At 38.7% G+C, this 27,495-nt stretch overlaps 1 protein-coding gene across 3 annotated transcripts in view; it reads left to right on the top strand.

The window, feature by feature from the left end:
- The first annotated feature begins 268 nt into the window (after positions 1 to 268).
- The window catches only part of CSMD3 (CUB and Sushi multiple domains 3), a 710,218-nt gene continuing 682,991 nt past the window's right edge, over positions 269 to 27,495 (top strand). For all 3 annotated transcript variants that reach the window (XM_035546237.1, XM_035546236.1, XM_035546235.1), the window contains exon 1: positions 269 to 446. In XM_035546237.1, coding sequence (XP_035402130.1) covers positions 269 to 446 — 178 coding nt within the window. The remainder of the gene's footprint in view (positions 447 to 27,495) is intronic.

Raw genomic sequence — 27,495 nt, 5'->3', positions numbered from 1 at the left:
TCCTGGTGGATGCTGTAAGGAGCCAGGATTGTGGTGGGTTTCGGCTGTGCAGGGAGTTGGGTTAGCGGGGGGGTGGGGGGAAGGAAAAGACACGATCGAGAGTAGCTGAGACTTTGTGCCCCCGTTGGAGAGATGGTTGAGTCCTCGTCAAGGTTGCTGTGGTATCCCAGAAACACCATTCACTCCGAGCTGTGACCGCGCACCATCAACAGCAACAACTCCGCTGCGCCTGGCCAAGGAATAGGAATTAGGAGCTCTCAAGAATAATATGAAAGGGATCTGCAGAGGGGAAATCCGTGCAAAGGAATCGAAATTAGCAGACTTTTGGGAAAGGGGGTGTACTAAATGTGGCCGGCTGGACTTCATCCTGGTGAAGAAAATGGAGATTAAAAGTGGATTTACATTTTGGAACCTCGTCTTTTTATTGATGGTTTCGTGTGTGAAAGGTAGGGTAGAATTTGAGGGGTATATTTTTAGGGGTCCCTTTGCTTTTGGTCAGGGCGTTGCAAGCTCTCGCCTAATACAAACGTATATTTAAAAATGTGTTAATATGTTATTTTATATTTTTACCCTGGGTACTTTGCAATGGGAAGATATAAATGATCATGAAAGCGGGGAGGAAAGAAGGAGTTGAATCAGAGCTCTCTTCGGAGATAGGAAATGTATTTGCTTTGCCAGGCTTGGCGTTCAATGCAGTGACTGAGCTCGGGCTCAATAAATATTCTTGCAGTTTGCTCAAACGGAGACGTGAGTTGGTTCATATAGCCTCTAACTAGTGTATATTCACGCAAATCCCGTCGGGTGACTTTTTTAAGGTGATGATGTTGGTACTGTGGGGGGATTACCTACATTTCTCTTTTTTCTGTCGAGCAACTGGGCTCTTTGCGGGAATGCCTGTATCGATGCACTTATTAGTTTAACCCGTTGCGTGGGGAAAGTTACGGAGGACCCAGCGTGTGCGTAGCCCTCTCGCAGCCCGAAATGCGCTTCACGCTCAGCTGTTTGTATGCATGCAGGGCTCCCTGACTGTCGAAGAGGTATGTTAGCAATTCAGCCTTGAAGGCATGATCTGCCGCTGTGTGCAAAGATCGACACCTCTTCTCAGCCCTCCCTTGGTCCCCTTTCCCTGTTAAGGTCTCCTGTGGTCTTTTTTTTTTTTTTTTTTTTTTTTTCCGTCCCTTTTTCGGGCCGGGGATATTTTGCTTCATTCCTGATTCTGTCTTCATGAAAGGAGGGCAGAAAGGAAACCGCTAGTTAGCGGTATGAATACCTCGACTAAGTCTGTGCTTATCGACAGTTAAGGGAAATGATACGCACAGAGAAGAGAAGAAATACGTGGCTTGAATAACGTGCACCTCCAATATTACACAGGCATCGCTAAACGGTGAAGTGCTGATCCCATAACGCGTGCCTTCAGTAAAGGGATCTATTCTGCAACTCCCCACAGTCGGCTGCCTACCCGAAATAATCTTCTCTTGTTTGTGGCCAGTAATTAATATCTGATTAATCACCCTTTTATCCTACTCCTCATCCTCATCCCTCTTCCCCGCCACACTCGCATTCTCCCAGAATATTTGATAGATATTAACGATCATCTCCGAGTTTTTAGACTTGCTTATCGCCTACAGAGATTGCCTGCACGGGTGGGAGGGAGGTGTGCATGGGGCGGGTGGGGGGGCATTCAAAGGCGTGCCTTCCCAAGCTGGCTCTGCCTTGGATGAAACAGTTTATTGTACGGCTTTGCAGCTGCTTGTCCTCCCCATTTGCATCTCATGGAAAAGATAATTCGTTTTTCACGTTGGGTGGGGGGTGGGTGGGTGGGGGGGAGCTCGAGAGGTTTTACGTTATCCTGACACGAGAGCCGAGGCGAAGGGGCTTGCCTGCGATGTTAATGAACATTTTAATTACAGGTAGCTTTCGCCTGTTTGTGTCTATTGAAGCAGTATGCACTCTGCGCTTGCCCCGCTCTTGAGGTCTAGCGATCTAGCCCAGCCCTGGGTTGTGGGGGGCATTTCTCTTCCTGGCTCCCCCTTGCCTTTAAGGCTTTCTCCGCGCCGGGTGCGATCATTTGCAAGTCATGGACTCGGCGCCTGCGAGGCGCGCAGTGCCGCTCCGCGGCACACAGCGGGTGCGGTGCGGAGGCGCTGGGGTAATGGGTGGCTCCAGAGCTGCTGCCGAAGCAGCTGCTTTGTGAGCACGAGTCGCGGGGCGGCAGCATCCTACAGAATTAAAGGCTCGGGCGGTTCTCCTCGTGCTGCGATGGCCGCGGGAGCCGTGCAAGTTTCCACAGCACCTGTTGAGAAGCCGCTTCCCTTGCCCTTGGAGGAAAGGAAAAAACTGGGGGTACCGAGGACAAAAGCTGGAATGAAGCACCTAAAACAGCACACACACACACAAAAAAAAAAAAAAAAAAAAAAAAGGAATTTGCAAAAATGGCCTTTTTTCTTCCTGCCCATACACAGTCCCAGAGAGACGCTGTGAAGCAATCTCCTCCCTAGTGTCAGGACTTCAGTTTCCTAGTTGCTGAGCCTCACAGTTTCCAAAGGTTTCCCTCATACTGGGGGTCCTCTCAGCAACTGGGGGACTGCTAAGTAAGATTTTTCATCCTGGACATGAGCTCCGCTAAGCTGCCAGGCTTCATAGAGCTGGCTTAGATTCACTGCAGCACTGCATCTATTTTAGGCATTTATATTTAGTTCTCTCCCCACTCCAGTGAATGAATACATTTTACCTTGATTTACATTCCCATTGTGTCAGCACGCACACCAGCTCCCAGAAACCTTGGCAGAGGCACACAATGAATGAATACTTGCTTATTTAAAGCACTCCAGATGTGGGGAGCAAGGTGACTGCCTGGGTCCTACATCTGCCCTACCATTGTCTGGCAAGGCCCTTTCACCACACCCTACCAAAGCATGCTCTAGCACTTATCTTGGTTGCTTGATCACCTCTATTTCATAGTCCATCACCACACTGTAATACCTAAACTGTTGCTCTTCCAGGCTACTTGCACAGCTTTACTTGGTATTTGCATCTCAGGTCCTTCCTAATTCTATCATCTTCCTGTCACCATTTCTATAGTTTTGATCCACAGCTTTTCCACTGTTCTGTGTTCCAGATGTTAAACTATACCTGGGAGATTATGCAGCCACGTTCACATCTTCCTTGTGTGTGTTCATTTAGACACAGAATTTCTTCACATTTATCTGAAAATTCATGCCTTTCTGGAATACTGCAACAGCACTCGTGAGGGATTAGAAAAGGAAGAAGCAAGAAAGAGAAAATGGGAGGAAAGAAATCACCAGCTGCTGGAGAAGGGGCGATAATAAGAGATAATAAGGAATTATACCTCCTTAATTATACCTCTTTAATGAAAACCTTTAACTGCTTACACAATATCCCATTATGCCTTGGATCAACCTCCAACATAATCTTACTTGGAGAGACATGCAGTAAAAAAGCAAAGAAATGGCCCCTTTGAAAAATGAGAGAAGGCATGAAAACAACCAACCAAACAAACAAAACAACCCCTTAGCAAGTGCCAACCAGAGTCATTCGTGGCCAGTTGCAGGGAAAGATGGATGCTGCGCTCTTCCCAGCAGACACCTAGGAGAGCTCCTTCCCCTTCCCTTTCCCCTATCCCCCTTCCCCCAGAAGAAATAAAGAGTATTGTTTAGGCATAGGAGATACAAATCAAGCTTGGAGCAGCAGCAAACAAAAACCTTCACTGTCCAGGACAGTTCTTTTATTTGCAAAAATGAAACAAGCTGCTTTAGTGAGCTTTGCCTCTTGGGATTTAGGAGAGAAATCACTGATATCTGCACCCCTTCAGTTTGGCATCTCTCTTCACCAAATGAAATTTAAAAAATTCTTGTGACCTGTTTGCAGAAGCAAAACAGAAAGGAAACCAGGCAAAATGACCGCAAGACTCCTCAATCTCTTCTGTGTAGTTGTCACTCCAAGACAGAGCAGAGAGATCTGCTCTTTTGTCTGTCTGGCTAAAATGAAGCTTTGCTTCTGCTGTTGTTTTTCCGTTCCCCTGTTGCAGTTGTGACAAGTGAAACAAAGGCAGCTTTCAAAATAAAAGGGAGATGAAGCAGTGAAATTTTAAACGGCTCATTGACAGAAGACGTGATGAGAAAATGGACAGGATTTCCGAGTGATAGGTACCTGGCATGTGGGAATATTTAGCAAAGAGTATACCCTACTTGTTTCAACCACCTTTGCGGTCCCCCTTGTCCCCCATTCCCACCTCAACCCCGCTCTCTCAGAGATCATGTCAAGATCTGCCAACCACTCCCCACTGCTTCCTTGACAGCCGCTTGACTTCTGGGGTTATTGGTGGTTGGCCTTTCTCAGTGGGGCACGGGCGAGGTGCCTGCCGTGTCCCCGAGGCGAATAACAGTAGGTTAATGCTGTCTGCTTTCCAGATGGTCGCTGCTGCATCTCCGTGCGTGTGTGTCTGCGTGTGTGTACAAGCACGCAGGGGAGCTGGGAGTCGCTGACAGGAGAAGAGGCAACGTCCCCCTTCCTTTCAACTCCTCAGCACACCCTCATCTCCTCTGCGGTGCCTCTTTCCCACAAGCTCACGCACATCACACAGGTCTTCTGCTCAGAGGGCTGGGGGCAGCACCTCAGCGAGGATTTTTTTTTTCTATGCTGCACAGTTCCGCAGGGTTGCAGACAAAGTTAACCCCCCCCTCAGCCGCCGCCTTCCCCTTAATTCAGGGCTAAAACAAGGCACCGCTCTACCCTCCGCCTAGCGCACGGCTCCTCCTCCCCTTCCCCGCGGTGGCAGCGAGGCTCACGCAGCCCCCCGCAGCAGCAGGGACCGCCTGTCCCTCCCCTGCCCGCTGCCGTTAGGGACCGGCAAAGGCCACCGGAGGAACGTCGCCTGCAGTCGCCGCTTTTTCTCCGAGAGCAGCAGCAGTCGCAAGGCAGAGCAGGCAGCGAGCGGCGGCAGCTCCACCCGCGCCGCCACCGGCAGCAGCTCCGGCGGCGGCAGCAGCAGCGACACCGGCGGCGACAGCGACAGCGACACCGGCAGCGGCCTCCGTTGTCGCCCGGGGAGACCGTCCCTCCAGGGAGTCCGCTCCCTGACACTTCTCTGTCGGAAAATGCCGCTTGGCTTTGCTCTCTTTCGCTCGGTGACTGCCGCAAGCCTGTTGTTTGCAACTCTGAGACAGCATTAGGGTTTCGTTTCTTTTTGTTTGCTTTTGGTATTGACACACAAAAACAACCCCTCCCTCCCTGAGCTCAGTGAGCCCTTTTTTCGTGGGAGCAGGGTGGGAGCTCAATGCAATCAATCAGGCTGAAGAGTTACGTGCTGTACCTTCAACTCAGTTATGAGCATTCCAACTTGGAAGCACCAGCCCACAAGACCCAAGGAACCGAGTGAATGTGCTTTCAAATCCTTCCTTTTCCAAAACACAGCAGAAGCTTATAGTCTGTCTGGTTTTGTTTGCTTGTTTTAAGTAGGAACAAACCAAGAAGGATGAATTACCCACGTACCTTAGCGTTCTTTACCTCCGACAGTGAATATTAGCAGCAGTTCAGGGAAAGATGGGAAGTACAGAGAGACTGGTACATCATCCCAGATATCAGCAGTCTACAGTTTGGGGTCCACCCGAGCTACAGGGTGCTTTTGGAACGTGAGGAAGAGACGTGAATTAACCTGTGCTCCACTCATTTACCTATTCTCTCTCTCCTTCATCCACTTTTTTTTTTTTTTTTAAATTAGCATTTGTACTTTCGTCCTTCACAAAGTTCTGTAACATAGTTCCATACTATTGCATTCCTATGCATCCTCCATCTTATACACTGTGTATCTGACTGAAAGCACTTGATAGTATAGAAGGTTACATTAAACTTGGCTGTATTATACCTAGTGTTTTTTATGGGTTAGATAGATCAATACCCCAGATTTAAGATTTGTGATTATTGAATGCACATGGATCTAGTAAAAAGAGATAAAAGTGTAATGTTATTTAGAGATATTTTAAAAGATTTTGAAGCATCCTGTGAGGATGTTTCAGTTTGAGTGATTACAACACCCTTTCAGAGAAAAGGTTATGAAGAATAATGTAGCCTCGTATCCCTTACCCCCACCTTAAAAAAAAATAAAAAATAAATGCCTTCGACACAATCTATCTTATTTTCAGAGGTATTGAATATTTCCAACTCCACCTGGCTCCAGTAATAGCCTGGGGAGCTAGTTAGTACTTCTGAAGCAAGGCCAAGTGAGTCCGATGTTATAATGCTGTGACAGAGAGGCAGAATGAATCAAAGGAAAATGTCTATAAAAAAACCTTACTGTTATATGTAAAATGTTAAATCTATAGAACCTCATAAATGACATAGGAAAGGCTTTATGATTTGCTGCAAAAACTATTTTGACTTGTCTCCTAACAGAAAACTTCCATTCTAACTCTGCAGGGTTGTGAAGTCTCAAACAATTTCTTAATTATGAGTATCATTCTGCTTGTATTTCTAGATGTAATGATCAAGGTTGAAATGATAGAACAAAGTCTTTGTGAAAAATTAGTTTACCAGATCACTCTAACACAATTTCACAGGAAAGAAACATCAGGGAACAGACACTTTGGTACAAGGTGTTGTTTTTTCTTAGAACCCTGTAATTTAAGTCAGTTTTTACTACATGAGATATTTGAAGAAAGAATATTTAAGTAACAAATCAGACAGACATACATTAAAAGTTGTTATTGTAAGACTATAAAAATTATCATTATGACTGTATAATTTCATGCAAAGGTTTACTGCAAAATTCTCATTCTTTTATAAGCCTTTCAAACATTGCCTTTCAAACAACTTCTCTGAGGAGCATTTCCTTCCTGGTGAAATTGTACAGTTTTTGTACAGGATGTCATCTGTCTCTTTATATATATATATATATATATATATACATATATATGTATACTATTAGAAAATGTTGAATATGTGCTTCCTAACATCCAGTTTTCTTTTGGGCAATGGAATGGACAAGGATATTAGACTGTGAGGAAGACTATTTAAAATAAACATGCACTCATAGAGACATGTCCCATTTTTGTAGATGTTTACATTTAGTTGTTTACTTTTGGGGAGAAGAGCATATGTATACTCTCACTGCCTAGTTTTTACAGATCACATAAGATTTACTATATCTCCATAAGCCTGGCATTAGAACTGCTGAATAACATGTAAATGTCAAAGAAGGAAATAGTGGAAATTCAATCATCTCCTTCACAGGGTTTGAAATATTAGGATGGTTATGATTATATGTTTAGGCACATTGTTACTCATAGAGAGAGAGCCTCAAAATCTTGGGGAGAGTCATGCAAGGGATTCCAGCGCAACTGCTGCTCTCATAGAATTGTCAAAGAGAAAGGAGGCAACCAGCACAGATGTATAAAGACAGACATTCCATTTTCCCTCGTGTTCCACAAAATGCTTCATATCATCATGTGTCATATTCATATTGTATCATAGAAATAAGGTACAGAATAGTAAGGGTAGTTAACCAAAGAAAGATTTCACAGGGTGATGAATTCTCAGCTCCTGAAGCCTGTAAATAACACAGATTATTTTTGCTATAGGACTAAAGGAATCTGGATGCTTAAGGCAGAAATGACTAAGTAATTGCTTGGATTATACATATAATGAATCATCACTTCTGACCTTGAATTGTATTTTATGTTTCACATATCTTCATCTCTTCTTAGTTTTATACCTATATGTATTGTGGCTTGTTGGATTTAATTCTCATGTAATTGTGTATACATGCAGATGTTCACATATATGCACATATGGAAATTATACCCATATATTTGTTTATCTTATGAATCAATTCAACAAAAACTAAAACATTGTTAGTTTACAAAAGTGCAGGTAACAACTTGAAGTGTATGTGCTTCCTAAGTAATCCATTACCTCTTAGAACCACAGAATATTAAAGTATCCTGAGATGGAAGGGACCCACAAGGATCATTGAGTCCAGCTCCCGGCTCCACACAGGATCACCCAAATATCAGACCATATTCTGAGAGTGTTGTCCAAATGCTTCTTGAACTCCATTAGGCTTGGTTCTGTGCTCACTTCCCTGAGGAGCCTGTTCCAGTGCCCAACCACCCTCTCAGTTAAGAACCTTTTCCTGGTACCCTACCTGAACCTCCCCTGCCACAGATTCATGCCATTTCCTTGGGTCCTATCACTACCAGCAGAGAGCAGAGATCAGTGCCTGCCCCTCTGCTCCCCTTATGAGGAAGCTGTAGGCTGCGATGAGGTCACCCCTCAGTCTCTTCTTCTCTAGGCTGAACAAACCAAGTGACTTCGGCTGCTCCTCTACATCTTGCCCTCTAGATCCTTCACTGTCTTCCTAACCCTTCTTTGAGCACTAGTAAGTTTATGTCCTTTTTATACAGTGGTGCCCAAAACTTCACACAGTACTCAAGGTGAGGTTGCACCAGTGCAAAGTAGAGTGGGACAATAACCTTCCTCGACCAGCTAGCTATGCCATACCTGATGCACCTCAGGATATTGTTGGCCCTTTTGGCTGTCATGGCACACTGTGGACTCATATGCAACTTACTCTTCACCAGAAACCCCAGATCCATTTCTGGGAGGCTGCTCTCCAGACTCTCATTCCCCAGTCAGTACATATATCTAGGATTACCCTTTCCCAGGTGCAGAATTAAGGACTTGCTCTTGGTAACTTTCATATGGTTGGTGTTTGCCCAGCACTCTAATTTGTCAAGACCTCGCTGCAAAGCTTCTCAGTGTTTGAGGGAGTCAACAGCTTCTCCTAATTTAGTATCATCTGCAAATTTACTAGGTATGTATTTGAGTCTTGCATCCAGATTATTTATGAAAACATTAAAGAGAACTGGCCCTAAAAGGGAGCCCTGTGGAACTCAACTAGTGACTGGCCACCAGCCTGATGTAACCCCATTTACTATAACCTTTTTAGCCTGCCCCATCAGACAGTTGTTCTTCCATTATGTTATGTTTTTGTCTAGCTGTATGCTGTACATTTTGTCCAGAAGGATATTGTGAGAAACAGTATACTAAATCTTACTTTTTTGTGTATTCCCAGTCTCAGAAGTAAGTTATATCTGGTTGCACTAACAAAATGAAAGTGCAAGTAGTGATATCTAGCAAATGTTAGGAGAAAAGCTTGATTAAAAGATTATTAGTGCTTTTGGTAACACTAGTTGCCAACCCTAGCACTGACAATTGTAATTAACTGACAATTATATATGGAAACAGATTTAGGAATGTTTTACCAAAATATAGTTGTTGTTATTGTTGTTGTTTATAAAACCGTTTTTAGTAGAACCTTCAAAATCAACTTTCAAATATAGAAAAAAAAATCTTTGCTATTTTCTTTTATTTTAATACTGTTATTATCATTTAAAGAGACAGACATCACATCTCAAAGGTGGCTGTATTTCAGTAACTTAAAATGATACCTCTATGATCGTTATTTTCGTATTGAACTGTTGTCAAACACAGCTAGTGGATATGTGCAAGTGCAGTTTGGAGTCCTTGGTTAAAATGAACTACATAAATGCAGAGTACTTTTCTTGTTACAAGGTACTTTTGAGATATAACTCTCAAATTACAAGACCTTTCCTCCACTACTTCAATCTGACCTACGAGAAATTCATACTCTACTATATTTAGTTTCCTTGATTTCTGTGTAATTTTCTTTGAGAATTGAAGCTTGATCTAATTTAAACTATTTTTTTTTCAGAAGTGTAAACTGAAAGTTGCATTTTTGTTTATATATAGTAGTTTTGATGCAAAGGTGAATGAAAGTTATAAAATAGGTATAAAAGTAGTTTCTAAACTGCCTATTATTGAGCCCATTGAAACCATAGAATGGCTCAGGTTGGAAGGGACCTTAAAGATCATCTATTTTCAACCCCCCTGCCATGGGCAGGGACACCACCCACTAGATTAGGTTGCTCAAAGTCTCATCTAACCTGGTCTTGAACACCTCCAGGGAAATCAACAAGAGAGCCCAGAATATGAACTTTGAAAATAGATTTGCTTCTGCTTCTTTTCGTACTGTTTTGAATTACATTTTTCTGTACATATACTTCATTTGACTTAGAAATACAAATTATAGTGGAGGTCAGGTTCTTCACAATGCATTAGAAATTTACAATAGAAATGTACTTTGGAAAACTCACATTGCATTATAAATATAAAGTTGCAAAAGTAAATTGTTTATTATTCTGTTTAAAGGAAATAGGTTATATATATATGCATACTGTCAGAAAATGTTTTCTTTTTCTATATTTTATTGATCATCATGTCAGCACTTCTGGGGATCAGTTCACCAGATTCAATGTAATAGTACTGTGCTGACAAAGTGTCAGCTGTAGTCCTTGAAGCCACAAAATACTCATGGTTTTTTGTCACGAGACGAGCTGAATTACAGCCATTTTGCAACCTGTTTTCAGCATTCCTGACTACATTTTTGTTCTCCAGTAAAACATTTCTGAATCTGCAGAAGGCTGCTAATAGCTGCTGAGGAATAGGTAGGAACTGAAAAAAAATAGATTTTGGTTTAGAATGCTTTCAAATTTAATTATTAATGCAATTTGTTTTTACTTTTATTGGATTATCACATACACTAGATATGCAGTTACATTTGAAAATGCTAAATAAGCTAGCAAAATCAAGTAAGAAAACCAGGGAATAATTTCCTCATTTATTTTGTTGTATTTATCTACTGCTAGAATGTTCTTTTTAGTTTCCACCATCTCAGAGTCTAAAAACATGTAACATATTGAACTGAAATTACAAGAACTAAAATAGCCTGGGGAAGAAAAAAAAAAAAAAGTCCAAATCCTGACTGTTGCAAGGGCCACTTGATTAAACAAAGCTTGAGGAAAGAAAAAGGAGACTAGGTCTTCAGTCACCATACATACTCTGAAGTAAAAACTGCCTTTTTCATGGACCTCCAGATATGTGTGAATTAAACGGGAGCATGTGGGAGCACAGACACACACAAGCATACATGCAAATGTGTACACACCAGCAATTTTGATAGCCAGCATCTGTAGCTGTGTATGCTATGAAGAAGAACCTATGCTTAATTCATGACTATGTTCATCCTGTGTATTTTCCCTTAAGCACACCTGTGCTCACCAATATTTCTTTGATGAATTTAATCTACTTCAATCATATGACTACTGCTACCAATCTTAGCAATGCTTTGTGCATGACATGGGATTTTTAATGAGCACAGTAAAAGAAGTAAGTATAATTCATAATGTGGAACTGAAAGGACAGGATGAAGATATTTTCACCAAAATATTTACATCAGTATAGTGCATATCTAAATAGAGAATTTTCATCATTCTGTAGTGAAGTAGCACAATACAAGTTGTACTTTACCAAGTGAATGTTTTTGCAATACTCACAGCAATTATCCTTCCCTGTTATAGGAGGACTATTGCTAAAATTACTAAGATTTTTACAGCATTCACTTTATTTACAAAAAATATCTCTTTGGAAAATTGTCCTCTTACAACCAAAAGGAGTTCTCCAATAAGGAGAACTGACTGCTTATTGTTCAGTTTCTTGGAGTGATATTTCATTTGAAAACTAACAAAAACATCATCACTTTCCCCTTTCCACATCACTATTCAGTGTATCTGCCACTTTTATTCAGAATTCTTCTTCTTGAATGCTGCTCCTCTCTGTGACTGTGAGCTCTTTTAAAGGGGGGCAATCATTTCCCTCACACAATTCACATAGTTATTAGCTTCAGAGATTTTGATAATATCACCACTTTACCCTTTATTTCAATCTTGGCAACTCCTTCCTGGTAAAATGAAATATGTCTGACATTTGGGAGAACATTTCTTTAGAGGTTTTTATATATTCTATTTAATGAACTTTCATATATCATAAATTCAACCATGTTCTCCATACAGCAATTATAGACATCTTGTAAGAATGTGAATGTTATTATACTTCTTCAGAGGCCAAATATTCTACCCAAGTAGAGAAATTCTTGAGAAAGTTTAATTTTCAACCACTTTATGTGAAAAGAAAAATATAATTGACACTAGATTAAAGTAGCATTATTATGTTTTTCATAGATACAGTGCTAGCAGTCTCATAGCCTCTCATGCAAGGAAAAGTTTCCTGTGACAAATAGGTGAGATATATTTTATTAGTATTTTCATTGTTGGCAGTGGAAAGTTGCAACAATCAACCATATAAGACACAGTGATTTTTATAAACATCCTGACAACCTTATTCTTCTCCAAGCTATTTATCTGAAAGAGCAATGAGCATCAGAATCAATGTTTAATGTAGTACAAGTTCAACAACCTTAGTGACTCCTGCATTCCTGCCTAAATCATTTTCATAAGTATATACTTCTAAAATTCCTAAATCTCTTTACTACTACAACTGCAAATGTTTGAAATTTGTGTGAGTTTCTGAACTAATTTCAGCTAACTTTATATTGTTACCCACCAGAAAATATAAAAAAATCCCCAACCCCCACTCCCAATCCACCTAATCTCTATCTGTATATTTTCCACTACACTCATATTGTAGCTTATCAGTTAGCTCCTGGAATTTTTCCCAGTTTATCTATCTTCCCCTGCACTTCTGGGCTCCCTTTTCAAACTCTTCCCACTCCACAAGCATTACTGGAGAAGTTCCAAAAGATAAAGCCTGCAGTAGAATATATAAAGTTCCCTTCAGTTTATATGTCATTTGTTAAGTCCTTTTGTGGCCCAAAGTAATAACAATCTAAGGTCAATCTGTTAGGAAATTGAATATCCTCCCAGCCTTACAGTCATAGATTATTAACTTTTTTAGCATGTTCTTTGGAATTTAAATTGTCTGCAGGAAGGCAAGATTGGAAAAGTAGAGTATCGGTTTCATTTTTTTTCACATTCTTTAGTTTATTCTCTTTGTACATGACTATTTCTTCATAAACAAAATAATGTAAGGGGTAAACCCTTTTACCTCAAATTAAAGGACCTTTGTATAACATGAATACAGTCATCAAAACCTAACAGTAACTTAAAGATAAAAACCTTGCTTGCATTGAAATAAACACCATAAAATCAGATGGTTAAAACTTGGATAGTTCTTAGTAAATTTTGGAAATCTAGAATGCATCTTCTCTATTTTTCAAGCTCTAATGTATGTAATGAAACTGTTTCTGTAACATGATAAGGGAAATTTTTCATATCTAACATTGCTCTTACATTCTTTATTGATGTTATTGTTCTGGGATGATCAGACTCTAGAGTGTATCTTAGCTAAGTAAATATGTAAATAAATAGAAAAGGCAAAAAATCACATATTGTGACACAGGGCCAGAATTCTAGGGATTCTGTTACTTGCTTGTTTCAAGATTAATTCTGAACATTTCAGTGAAATCAGGAGAGTCTGCTATATATCTGACTTGTGGAAGTTACTCTTCCAAATTGCTCTCTTTGGGGCCTCTTGTACCCGTCATCTTAAAATGCATTGGCAGCTGAGTTAACACAAAAGTCTGATGTAAAGAGACAGAGAATCCCACTGATATCAGCTATGGAGAGAATCTTTTTAGTAGAAACTCTGTCATTATTAAGAAGTCATGCTTGTTAGAATTTCAGGTAAATTTAAGGTAACTATATGGAAATGGATCGTTTATTTTAAAATGTAGTGCACATCACAATTAACACTGGATCATCACTGAGGAATCTGCAGAGTTACTTCTGAATGTATAGCTGTACTTTAATGTTATCTGGGGTATGTTGTGTGAAGTACTTTTTCTTCATGGTAACGACTGAATATTCTTTGAGAAAACCTGTTTGGATATATTTAGCTGATCAATCTTTTTCTCCTTATCTGTTTCTTCCATGCTTCATTTGCACAAAGTTTATTTGCACCATGTCTTTTATACCACACATTCTTGTGCTTTTATTTCACAGGTTGCTTGGGGCTATGTTCCCATTCTTTGTCAGGCACATTTGGATCACTGCACGTTTTTTTAGGAGCTGTGTCATTTTTCGTGATTGCTCATCTCTTATCAGTATCTTAAATATGCCCATTATCATTCATATTTTGCAAACTTGGTTTGTTATTTCCTACTAAATTAATAATATTTTTCTACTTCATGTTTCTGTTAGTGGTTCAATTTCTCCTTTTAGCTGAACAGAGCTCATAGTTATAACACACAAACCCTCCTTTCAATACAGAGGAGTTTATTTAGGATATGACAACTACATAATTTCTGGTACCATACATGGGACTAAATTTATGAAACTGAAAATCTGTATCAGTTGATCTGTAACAGTAACTCCATCGGATTCTTTTCGGCCATACACTCATGGAACTAGAGTCAGTGGATTAAGCTACTGACCCTCTTCAAAACCTTACAGGCTTTGGTCCTTTCCTGCTCACTGTCATATGATGGGAGTTTAAGTGAATTCTAAAACAAATTGTTTCAGATTTTAAGATTACAATCAGGTTTTATTATGGTGTTGGAATACTATTGTAACTCCTTATTAATTTATAAAGATGGCAGGAGAAAGACCAGAGCTGCAAAATGAGCAGAAATTCTAAATTCCATTTTACAACCTAAAGTAAATAATTTCAAAACTTTAGAAGACGAGTCTACATTTTATTAAGAAATTCCTTTATTTATTTATTTATTTATTTATCTAACTATGATCTGTTCTAGAAGTTGGCAGAAACATAGGAGAAACCCTCAGAGTTTAAAGTTTCTGGCTGATCTCTAAATCAAAAGCAGCTGAGCAGATTTAAATATTTTGTATAAACAAATTTGCATCCAGGCAGCTAATCTGCATACCAGCTTTCAGTTTGACATTTTCTAAAATGATGGAAAAATGCTAAGCCCTTAATGCTAAGTGGATTTCATAATGGAAATGCTGACAGACCCGTAATTACCTGTATTGTGATTCTGCTGAAAGCTTCTTTATCTGTCTAATCTTTCACAGTGGAGTTAAATATACATATTCTTGAAAGGAGGAAAAAAGGAATTTTATGTTGGAAATGCTAAACTGTACCAATTCTGTATTCTCTTCTAGACATTCACTTATGGTGGCAGAAGTGACAAGAAATTATAAAAAAAAAAAAAAAAAAAAAAAAAGCAGCCCTCTCCGTAGCACTGTAAAATCAACTAGTTGTGTTTAAAAGTTTAACTTAACATCAAATTTTCAATCTTTTTGATTCACCTTTCTGATAAGGTATGGGTAAACAGATCCATGTAGATCATTTTTAATGTAGCAATAAAGAATTAATTATTGAATAAATTTCTTACTGACATGGAATGGCAAAGCAAAACAAAACAAAACAACAACAACAAAAAAGCAAAACCCACTCAACACCAAATATATAAAATAATATTTCTCTGCCAAAATACTAAATACTAGGTGTAAATACTAAATACAAAATACTAGGTGCTCCAGGCATGCAGCAGAAGTTCCCCTGAGGCCTGTGGAGAGGCCCCTGGTGGAGCAAGCTGTCCCCCTGCAGCCCATGGGTCCCACACAGAGCAGATCTCCACGCTGCAGCCTGTGGAGGAGCCCCCGGTGGAGCAGGTGGATGTGGCCTGGAAGAGGCTGCAGCCCATGGAGAGCCCCCGCAGGAGCAGGCCCTGGGCCAGAGCTGCAGCCCATGGAGAGGAGCCCACGCAGGAGCAGGGGGTCTGGGGGGAGCTGCCACCCATGGGGGACCCGTGCTGGAGCAGTGTGCTCCTGATGGATGGACCCCGTGGGACGGAGTCGTGTGGAGCAGTTCTCAAAGAGCTGCTGCCTGTGGGAAGCCCATGCAGGATCAGTTCAGGAAGGATGGCATCCTGTGGGAGGGACCCCATGTTGGAGCAGGAGAGTAATCTTGAAGGAGCGGCGGACACAAAGTATTACAGACTGACCACAATCACCATTGTGCCCTTATTCCCCTGCGCTGCCTGGGGGAAGTACATAGAAGAGTGTGGATAGGGGGAGAAGAAATTTTTAGTTTGCTTTTAGTTTCTCACTGTTCTAGTCACAGAATCACAGAATCAATCACAGAGTCATAGAAACATAGAATCATAGAATGGCTCGGGTTGGAAGGGACCTTAAAGATCATGTGGTTCCATTCTCCCTGCCATAGGTAGGGATGCCACCCACTAGATCAGGTTGCCCATTGCCTCATCCAACCTGGTCTTGAACACCTCCAGGGGTGGGTTATCCACTGTTTCTCTGGGCAACCTTTTCCAGTGCCTCACCACCCTCTGAGTGAAGAATTTCCTCCTAACCTCTAATCTAAATATCCTCTCTTTTAGTTTAAAACCATTCCCCCTTGTCTTATCTTTATCTAACTGAGCAAAAAGTTGCTCTCCATCTTTTTTGTAAGCCCCCTTTAAATACTGAAAAGCTGCAATATGATCACACCAGAGCCTTTTATTCTGTAGGCTGAACAGCCCCAGCTCTCTCAGGCTTTCTTCACAGGAGAGGTATTCCAGCCTTCTGATCATCTTCGTGGCCCTCCTCTGGACCCATTCTAACAGGTCAACATCCTTCTTGTGCTGGGGATCCTAGACCTGGATGTAGTACTCCAAATGAGGCCTCACAAGGGCGGAGTAGAGGGTGACAAACACCTCCCTTGACAGGCTGGCCACTCCTCTTTTGATGCAACCCAGAATGCAGTTGGCCTTGTAGGCTTCAAACACATACAGCTGGCTCATGTTAGGCTTTTCATCCACTAGAACTCCCAAGTCCTTCTCTGCAGGGCTGCTCTCAAATGAGTTCTTCTCCTGGTCTGTACTTGTGTCTGGGATTGCCCCAAACCAGTTGCATCACCTTGCACTTAGACTTGTTGAACCTCATTAGGTTTATGCGGACCCACTTATCAAGCTTGTCCAGGTCCCTTTGGATGGCTTCCCTTCCTTCTGCAGTATCAACTGCACCACTCAGCTTGGTGTCATCTGCAAACTTGCTGAGGGTGCACTAGTCTGCTAGTAATAGGCAATAAATTATATTAACCTCCCTATGTTGAGTCTATTTTGCCCATGATGATAATCATTGAGTGATCTTCCTGTCTTTACCTCAGCCTTTGAGCCCTTTCCATCATATTTGCTCCTCCTGTTCCTTTGAGCAAGTTGAGTGAGAGAGCAGTTGTAGTGCCTGCTGCCCATCAGGGTAAAACCACCACAACCATCCTTGGAGTAGAGGTTTGCAGATTCTTTGGAAGTGTTTTTGTTTGGTTGGTTGTTAGGTTGTTTTGTTTGTTTGTTTGTTTTCAGCATCTCTTTCCTTCCTCTGTGAAAATCTTCCAAAACTTGGCCAGGTTTTAACCACTAGATAACTTTTACTTTGCAGAGACTGATTAGATAGACAATCCTTGTCCCATAGCCAAACAATCTCTGTTTGCTGGTCAGGGCACACACCTGGCCCTGCAGAAAAAAAAAAAAAAAAATCACACAGCACAGTAGCCCCTCATGAAAACAGAATGTCCTCTAGGATTTTTGGCCTCTGTGGTTTGCTGTGAGGATTAAATCTGTATTCTCCAGAGCTTCCACATCAAGGACTGACAAAGCTCAAAAAAAGTATCCAGAGGCAAAACAGAGGAATATAATCCTCCAATACCTTCTTTCCAAATTGCCATGTTCTGCAAAAACACTCCTGGACTTTTACTTTCTCTTCATAAAGCAGTTGCTTCAGTTACAAGCTCAGCTACTTGCCTATCTCTGTATCTTCTTCAGTCTTTATCTCTGCATCTTCTCTTTGCCCTTCTTGAGATGTAGAGATTAGTACTCCAGGCAGTACTCAAGATATGGGTGCCTCAGGGTTTTCTGTAGGGGATAAATGACACCTTTTCACTACTCTTTCTGATCATGCCTAATATGCTGTGTGGGGGATGTAAGGGGATATCAGGTTCCATTGATGACATTAAGTTAGTGATTTCAGAGAAGTACAAATGGTGACTCTGGAACTGAAACTTTAAGTTCTAAATTCAGTGTTGTGCAGGTATTATTTAGATTTATATATATATATATGCATATTAATCTACTCTAAAACTGACTTACCCACTTACACATTTTCACACTCTTTTGCCCTTTTGTGAGGGCATTCTGGAGTTCCTCAACATTGATATGTCATTTGACTACTCAAAGGACCTTAGCTTCATCCCTAGTCTTGCAAATTTCATTTCTTACTCATTAATCTATTGCAGATGAAGATATGGAGAAAAACTTATCCCATCATTGATACTGGGACAACCCCCCCTTTGTCTTCATTGTCCAAGCAATTAAGCCCTACTCCCATTCTTATCCTTTAATCAACTTTAAGTACATAAAATCATCTTTCTGCCTATCCTGTGGTAACTCATTTTCTTCAATAACATTTGGTAGAGAGCTTTGTTAAAGGCTGTTGTATGCTTACAATGACGAAATTTTTTAAAAGATTAGTTATCCTGATTAGTGGTTTTGCAACCAGAATTTCCTTTTGCTGGATGAGAGCTTTAACCAGATATTTTGTGAGAGTAATACTCACACCTCCTTTCATAAAGTTTAATACAAAAACTATAGATCTATAAAAAGACACTGAGCAAGAGCTATAGTCACCATGCAATATGGAGAAGATTAGTTCAGTCACTTACAGTGCTTGGAAGAAACACGAAGGCCCAAGCATGACGGACCAGTACAAAGAGTTAGGCTTGTAATCAAAATTTCAGAGGTTCCTAATTGAAGTAATAGTGTAAGCCTATGGATCGAGTTTCCCATGTGTCTCTTTCCTGAGGGCTCTCTTTGGCAGCCCACAGAAATCCCAGCCCATAGCACATTAGCTGTAGTCAATGCTAGTGGAATTTAATTCTCTTCTGTATGAAGTATGTGGAACATGGGACCTAGCCTATATTTCTGAACTCCTGTTTTGGACCTGATATCTTATTATTTATCCCTTGAAAGAAGGGTCAGAGGAACAGCAATAAGTTCATCTCAGCTCTGCAACGTCTGACTTACAAGCACTCAACCTCACAAGGTCAAACACCTAAATCATGGGAGAAGAGGCCTGTATATGTTGCCTTCTCCATTACACAGAAGAGTCATAAATACTTTGTGGGATTAATCAGAACACTTTTTATGATGCTTCTGAAGTAGGAGAAGATTACTTAGTACATTAATAAGAGACTTCTAAAAAAAATCTGGAGTTGCAGGAAATAGAGCTGATTTATTTGGAAGCATTTATTTTTCTTAGAATTCGAACTGAACTACTATTGTAGATAAAGTGTTAAAGACATTGAACTGTTGAAGTTGCCATATTTCAGATGATATGTTGCTGGTCTCTCTGGTCCTGAAAGATTGCATGGTGTTTTTCACAGACTATTGTTATTAGCCTTCATCTCCTGGCTAAATTCCAATTTGGATAATTACAGTCTGCTATCTAAATTCTCTAAGCAGAGTATGTTAAATAACCTTCTACACCTCCCTTCCTAATCTTCTGAGGGACATTTCTGTGATTTATTAAATAATAGTTCTGCTTAATCTCAAAGGTAGCTGCTTCTAATGTTAGGGTAAAGTGACTCTTTTAGAAGGTGTGTTGACTACTCAGTGCTGAATGACAAATTACACAGCTGTGCTGGTGGTGCTTGCCATGTATAAAGACTTCCTTAGTGCTGTACAAAAGGAAACTACCTCCTTATCAAGATAGCTGCAATTTAATTTAGAGCTGATGGAAACATTTTAGATAAACAATATAACACTTTCGACAGAAGAATACAAATATGAGTCTGGAGAAATTTAAATGGAAAGTTTCATAAATGTTGCAAAATTTTGTAGTTTTAAATAAAGATTCTTTATTCAAGAGAAGAGATAAATACACAAAACTACAGTACGCAAGAGAACGTAGAGGTGTAAAGCTGTGCAAAAGCTTTGAATTTGTTTCTTGTATGAAAAAAAAAAATAAAATCAAAGGGACAAAAATTGGTCATTTGGATCTGTTATGAAATCGGATACTATCGGTACTGCAATAAATGGATGAAAAGGAAACATTTCAGATGCTGTTGAGTGGAAAATTTTCTTATGTATATGATTCATTCAGTACTTTGTTTTTATATAAAAAGAAAATAAGAAAATAAGAACATAATTTCATAATTAATCACATTATTGTTCAAAGTGCTTTTGAACAGTCCTAATTATTGGACTAGAAGGATTTAGAGATAATTTTTTGAGCTTCAACACATCATTCCATCAAAACCTGGTGTTTGTTCCTCCAGTAAGAGAGATACAAACTAAAGGGAGTCCACAGAAATGTTCTGCCTCAACAGACGTTCTAATGTTCTCTGTGCCTGGGGACACAATTGTGTTAAACCAGAAGAAACCCTCTCCTGTATAACTTCTTCCAATCTTATTTAACTCGCATACAATACCCTCTATGAAGCCAGAGAAGATTTTTGCTCTCCATGAAGAAAGGACGACAATGTTAACAATTTTGTTCATGATTATCCCACCACATATTTTGCAAACTCTGTATAGGTTCATGGGAAATTTTTATTTTTGTGGGTTTTATACAAAACAATTTAATGTGTTTAACACAAGTTCATAGCAATTCTAAGACTTCTGGTACTGTTTGGCATTAGTTTAGTTCAAGACAGATCTATCATAATAAAACTCACATATGTTCATCCTTAAACTGTATCTCTAAGTTTAGTCATATGTGTTAAAACAAACAAACAAACAAACAAAAAACAATCCCAAATGCATTTTACATAATGTTATGTGTAAATTAGGTATTCGTAAGTTCGATACATGCCTGGATTGAATGGAAGTAGGGTTTATATTTATCACTCTTTCATTTAGATCTGATTTAAGAAAAGAGTGTTCCTACAGTGCAGATAATGTTTTGATTGTAATCTCAAAGCTTGAGAATTTCTCTGATGTTACAGAAGCATAGAGACCTTTTTGACCTGGTTATTGTTGTAATTTACTGTTGCCAAAAGCTACATTAACAGCTATTCCAGTCTTCTCCATACAGAATTTTCATTAGTTTAGTGTCATCTTTGAATACAAAATTAATACATATTAGTATAACACAATATGCACAGTTCCAAACAAAAAATAACTGGCTTCTTACAGGGGAAAGAAAAAGAGAATTTATCTTTTAAACAACTTCATTATTGCTAAGTCAGCAAAACCTCAGCTACTTTGATTTGTAATTTACTTATAGATTGCTGAAAAATCAAGTTATACATTCTAGTTTGAAATGTACTTCAAAGTCTTCAGTTTTTTAGTTATATAAGACATTGGGTTCAAGGGAACTGCAGCTGTCCTTTGCTAAAGAAATTACAAAAATAATAACTTGCAGTCAAATATCATCTGCTTTAATTACTTTAAACAGATGGAAATCATGAATAATTATTCATAAAAAATATTTATATGCCCTTTCTAGGGTTATTATTGTAGGATTTATTTTTCTCAGTCACATAAGTAAAGTAAAAGAGACTATCATCTACTATCATCTAGCATCTGCACATTGAGAAATAGCAGTGGTTTTTATTATAACTGTTCTGAGAATCCAATTCCAGTGCAGACTGTGCAAAAAACCTGAAGTTTAAGATCAAACTATATTGAAGGATTTATTCCCATAGTTCCAACTATTTGTTCATTTTTATTTTTGTGTTTCACTAATACAAGTTGTAAAGCTAAATTTCTGGGAACTAGATTTTACACTAGGACAAAAAAAAAAAAAGAAAGAAAGAAAAAAAAAAGCTCTCTTTAGATAAACTGTTAGGAAACGCTTGGTTTCTCTCTACTTTGAGGGGATTTAAGCAGACATCTTACTGATTTTTCAGTAGTGGAGCTATTAATATGTTACTGTACTATTTGGGAACTGACAGAACAACATTGCCAAAATTGTCAGAACTAGAGTTTTTTCATACCTGAAAGAGCTACTTTTTCTGAGAATTATTCCACGTTCATATTTTCCTTATTTTTCCCTTTGCATGTATATACATTATTTCTAACTTTCAGCTCAATAATACATTTTGTATCTGAAACCAAACATTTCCCTGCTGTTTAGTGGAGTGAATAATCTTATTTAAAACACTGAAATACACACAATTAAAACCATAGATGAGTAGCCATATCAACTTCACCATTTAGACCCACGCATTCGCTCAATGTTTCATCCTTCTGAGCTTGATGAACATTTGTGTTAGCTTCTGAAACTCTCTGTGTCTATTCATGCAACCATGGAATATCATAATATGACCAAACTTACAGAGATACAAAAGCTAAAATAATTTAATTTACTTCCCACAACACATCATCGCATCTCAACTGAGAGACAGCATGTCCTTGAATTGCTGTTGTCCTTGAACAATCACAGAATAAGTCCATGAACGTTTCCTTTCCTCTTTCCCTTATTCCCTACTGTGAACTCAGTCCTTTGTAATGACATATTTTCTCTCTCTTTTTTTTTTTGTTATTTCTCTCAATTCCTAAAAAAAAAAAAAATTAAAAAAAAAAAGTTTCACATTTGAAAAATCATGTAGGAGCAAATGAAGAACCTCTATTCCTCTCACTCTATGAATTTCAAAGATTCAGGTACAAACTTGAGATAAAGTTCTATATTTGCAAAAAATAAGAAATGAAGAAAAAGTAATTGTGGCATATTTCTTTGTATGGAAAACAAAATAGTGTAAGTTTCTAATTATTTCTAACTAAGTTAAGGAGATTAGTTTTGCCTTTCATATATTACTTCTCCTCCTCAATACATTTCAAAAATCTATGTGTAGGAACAGCTTATGGAACCTCACCAGAACCAATTTCTGTTACTGTTTGCATTTTATTTTTTTATTTTTTTCTTGTTTGGTTGGTTTGTTCCTTCTTGAGAAGAGGGTTGGGGATTCTCTTCATCTGAGCATAGTTCTGAGCTTTCAAAAGCAATGGATGGCTATTGAGAGTGAGAAAGGAAGAAAAAGCCCAATTATCCTTGTTTATGTATTTAAGACAACATGTTCTTCCATGACTCCAGAGACACTGATTTGAAGACACATGTAAAGGACAGTTTGAATTTCAGTTTGCAGCATATTTGGTGATCCTTTGGGTGTTGTGTTGTAACCCTGGCAGACAGCTAAGTACCATGCAGCTGCCTACTCACTCTCCCTTGGTGGGACGGGGGAGAGAATCAGAAAAGTAATAGTGCAAGAACTCGTGGGTTGAGATAAAGACATTTAACTAGGTAAAGTAAAAAACAACGCATGCACAAGCAAAGCAAAGCAAGGAATTCATTCACTACTTCCCATTAGCAGGCAGATGTTCAGCCAAGCAGGGCTCATCATGTGCAACAGTTTCTTAGGAAGACAAATGTCATCACTTCAAATGTGCCTCCCTCCACCCCGTTTACCCCAGCCTTTATTGCTGAGCCTGACACCATATGGCATAGGACATCCCTTTGGTCAGTTTGGGTCAGTAGTCCCAGTTGCGTTCCCTCCCAGCTCGTGGTGCACCTGATGCACCCCCAGCCTCCTCACTGGCAAGGCAACATGGGAAGCAGAAAAGTCCTTGGTTCCGTGTAAGCACTGCTCTTCAAAAACTAAAAATGCTGGTGTGATATCACCACTATTTTCATCAAAAATCCAAAACACACCTTCATATGAACCTCTATGAAGAAAATTAACTTTATCCCAGCCAAAACCATGGTATTGGGTTAAAAGTCAATGCTTCCATGCTAAGGTTATTTCTATTACAAGTGATATAATTCTTTTGTGTCTCCCTGTCATTTTCTTCCCTCAGTTGGGAGGCTTATCTGATGGTGAGCCAGCCTAGCTGCTCACCTGCACAGGCAAGCAGACCTGCAGGGAACACCAACTGCTCCTCTGCAGAATACAAAGCAGCCATGCAGAGTGAAGTATCCTCTGTGCTAAGTAAGCCATTTCCCACCATATTATAACAATTTCACACTATGTTATATTGTGAGCCTTAAATGATTGAATGTCCCCTTTGAACATTCAAAGGTTTCCTACTCTGCTAGTTCACTGTTATTGCTTTCTACATTGCCTTGTGGCAAATTAGTGGAATATATTGTAAGAAACAGAAGATCATCAGCAACTCATTTCTATACAAACATCATATTATTTTCAAATTATCCTCTATGCTTCTCTTTTTTTTTGTGATGTTTTCCGCAGCCTGTATGAAGTCTGCCCATTCTATCTGCATTTTTCTATTAATGTTTTGTTGCATAACATAACAAATATTTTTGCTACTTTTATTCCCTCCTTGAATATAAGAACTAAATTACACTATGGTAAGAACATTAGCAACCATTCACTATTGTTTTACCAGCTTATACCAAGCTAGTCAGAAAAGTTAAGACAAAAGTGATAAAAACTATCAACAGAAATGCAACTCTTCACTTTCTTACCACATACAAAATATTTGAGGATGGCTTCAATATTCCTATACATGTCACTTCACCTAAAAAATTATAGCAAATTTCTGAGGCTCATAATGCTTTTGGCAACTGTTCTTGTGCATTCCCCTCTGCTAGAGAACAAGAAAATATAGTCATGATGAAGGCCAGTTTCCCTAGCAGCTGTTTTCTTTACTCTAGTATGTTCATGGGGTCTCCTTGGCTTATGCCCCTTACTCTATTCTGCTTGCATTGTATGAAGTCACTTGTACATCAAGCGGCTTGTGAATAAGTGATTTTTCTAAGATGAACTTCAAGATAGAAAGCTAAACTATGTACAGATACAAGTGTCTTCATTATTGACAATGTCTGAACTGCAGACATGCTGAGACATAATGGGGAATTGCAGCTTCAGGGAGCCATCTCTAGATCTCGATGCAAAATCATTCAACCCAGCAACGTTAAAGCAGAAGGAGGTCTCTTTTAACTTTTCCAGCTCGAAAAAAAAAATAGAATAAAAATTCTAAGGAAGTTTACAGTAGAAAAAATAGATTTCCATTGTACCTTAAATCTATCTTATCTTGGACAATTTTCTTTAGGCTTTCATGTCATGTATGATATTAATATTATACTTCTGATATGGAAAATGTTAACTTATATACTGAAGAGCATTTCACTCCAAAACCTAAAAATAGGAAAATATGCAATTATGGCACTTTTTATGTTTGTATTGTTGAGTTTACTGTCTGAAAAAATATCTCACGTAGTCTGTGATATTAGTATTTATAATGGGAAGTGTTGGAACCTTACTGTTAGCAGTGAGAAAAAGCTTAAGCCATCCTTGAAATAGACTGAATTGTCCATTGCTCCATATCAGCAAATGTAAGATTAGTGTGTGCAAGTAAAAGGGCCTAAAATATGCAAAGAAACAAAATCAAATTGGATATATATATATTTATGGAACTGGTAATTGTCTCATATATTCTTCAAAAATTAAGCATTCTAAAGGGTGTTGTTAAAGAAATTAGTAAAAAAATCATCTGTGTTAATGTAATTCAGTTGCCATTTGCTCAGCCATAGCAATAGGCAGGAAATAGAGAACAAAATATTTAAATAAAAAATGATCCCATAGCAAGTCTTTTAAACACAGAAAGTCACAGAGATTACCGTACTTACCACACTGTTTCAGGATTATATACCCTGCCTAATGCTGATACAAACATCACAATACTACTGATTCATGCTAAAATTCACAGGGTTTCAGGTTTTTGCAGTAGCTAAAATCAAGAAAAATAAATATCAAAGATATAAGTAGTGAAACATCCGTAAATACAGCACTAAGTGTTTAGAACTATAAAACACAGAAATATTTCTTTTTCATTGTTATAAAGAAATTACAATATTAAAAATAAATTTCAGTGGGAATAATCATAGTTTCACATTAAAAATAAGCTACAAATATCTAGTGTTTGAACTGGTGGAAAGGGACAGAGGTGTGTAGGGAAGAAGGTGACACCCAGGCAGATGATCTGCTCAGCGTTTTGGTTTATTTTTATTATAAAAGACAATTTTCACTTCTCTCTGTCACTGATCTGCACCAGCAGTTTCCTCAGGCATGTTTAAAAGCTGCATTTCATGTGGTGTCAACTAGTAAACATTGGCCCTGTTTCTAGGTGGAACTGTGTTAGACTGTAGAAACAGTATCTTTCGCAGAACAGTAGTTTCCTAATAATCTCTGGCACAGCTAACTTTTTCTTAAAGGATTTTCACAATGCTGCTTAGACAAAAAATGTGGTAGTTCTTTCTGGTTATTAAATGTGTGTATGTGAATGTATCAAAAGTACAAAGCTTGCATGTTTATTATGGTGATTTTAACTGCTCATCTTTTCAGTCATTGTCAATATGTTAGATCTCATATGCATTTACATTACTAGTGGAATGTGAAATGTTTTGTAGTAACTAAGAATCAGGCTCATTTTTCCTGGTGGTTTCTCTTCATCATATTATCTGTTTTAAAGTGATTTATTAGAAACATTATTTGGTAGATTCACTCTATTTCCTAATAATAGCTGCCTTACCTTACACATTTCTAATTGTACTGTTTTACAAACATTCAAAATGTGTTTTTCTCCACTTTGGGATAACAGCCTTACATTCAAATACAGAGAATGCAAGAATGACACAAACATGATATTGTAGAAAATCCTGGTCCAAAAATCCACTGGGAGAGTAGAGAGATATATCAGTTAAAAATTAGTATACATAAAGTAAAAATGGTATGAAGAAAAAATAAGAAAAATGTTCCTAGAAGAGGTTCTAGAAGCAGCTGGACAAGAACAGATAGACCAGACAAAATCTGTGATTCTGTGATTCTGAGTACTACCTATATATTTTTTTAACTCTATCATGCACTGCCATTTGGATTATCTTCTGTCACAAAATTTATTACCAGTTGTTATTTTGTCAGTATATTAAGTCCACAAAAATCTTCAGTTATTAGCAGTACTGCTTTTTAAATTCCTGCTACATGTCTCTCAGTGTCACATATAGACACACTGCGGTCTGCTAGTCCTCCCCCATAGACGTTTTGGGCAGCCTTTGTTAATTTATAGATATGCTATGAACATTCTGCTTAACAATCTGTAACCTATTGTTTAGCAGTATTGTACTTAAAACTCTTTATACCTCTGTAAACAATTATAATTTTTTATTATTACTATTTTTCAGTCATTCAAAGCATTGCTTTGATCTATCAGTTGCCAGAGAAAAAAGAGGATAGCCAATCCAGGACAAAACAGCAAAAGCAGACTCATTGAAATTATGCACATCCATATATTGGCTTTCTAATATAAAATATCTTTATTACTTACAAAATATCTGACATACGTAATTCATTAAAAAGAAGAAAATGAAAATATCAAGAGCTAAAAATATTAATTTTATACATGAATGCATACAGATTGATACAGGGGTTCTATTACAGTGAACAGACAGCTCATGTGACAGAAGTTCATGCTGACAAGTTTGGCTTCTTCTTCTTCTTCTTCTTCTTCTTCTTCTTCTTCTTCTTCTTCTTCTTCTTCTTCTTCTTCTTTTCTCTTTCTTCTCCTTCTCCTTT

The sequence above is a fragment of the Cygnus atratus genome, chromosome 2, assembly GCF_013377495.2.
Source record: "Cygnus atratus isolate AKBS03 ecotype Queensland, Australia chromosome 2, CAtr_DNAZoo_HiC_assembly, whole genome shotgun sequence".
Taxonomy (NCBI): Eukaryota; Metazoa; Chordata; class Aves; order Anseriformes; family Anatidae; genus Cygnus; species Cygnus atratus.
This window is presented reverse-complemented; position numbering and strand designations above follow the sequence as displayed.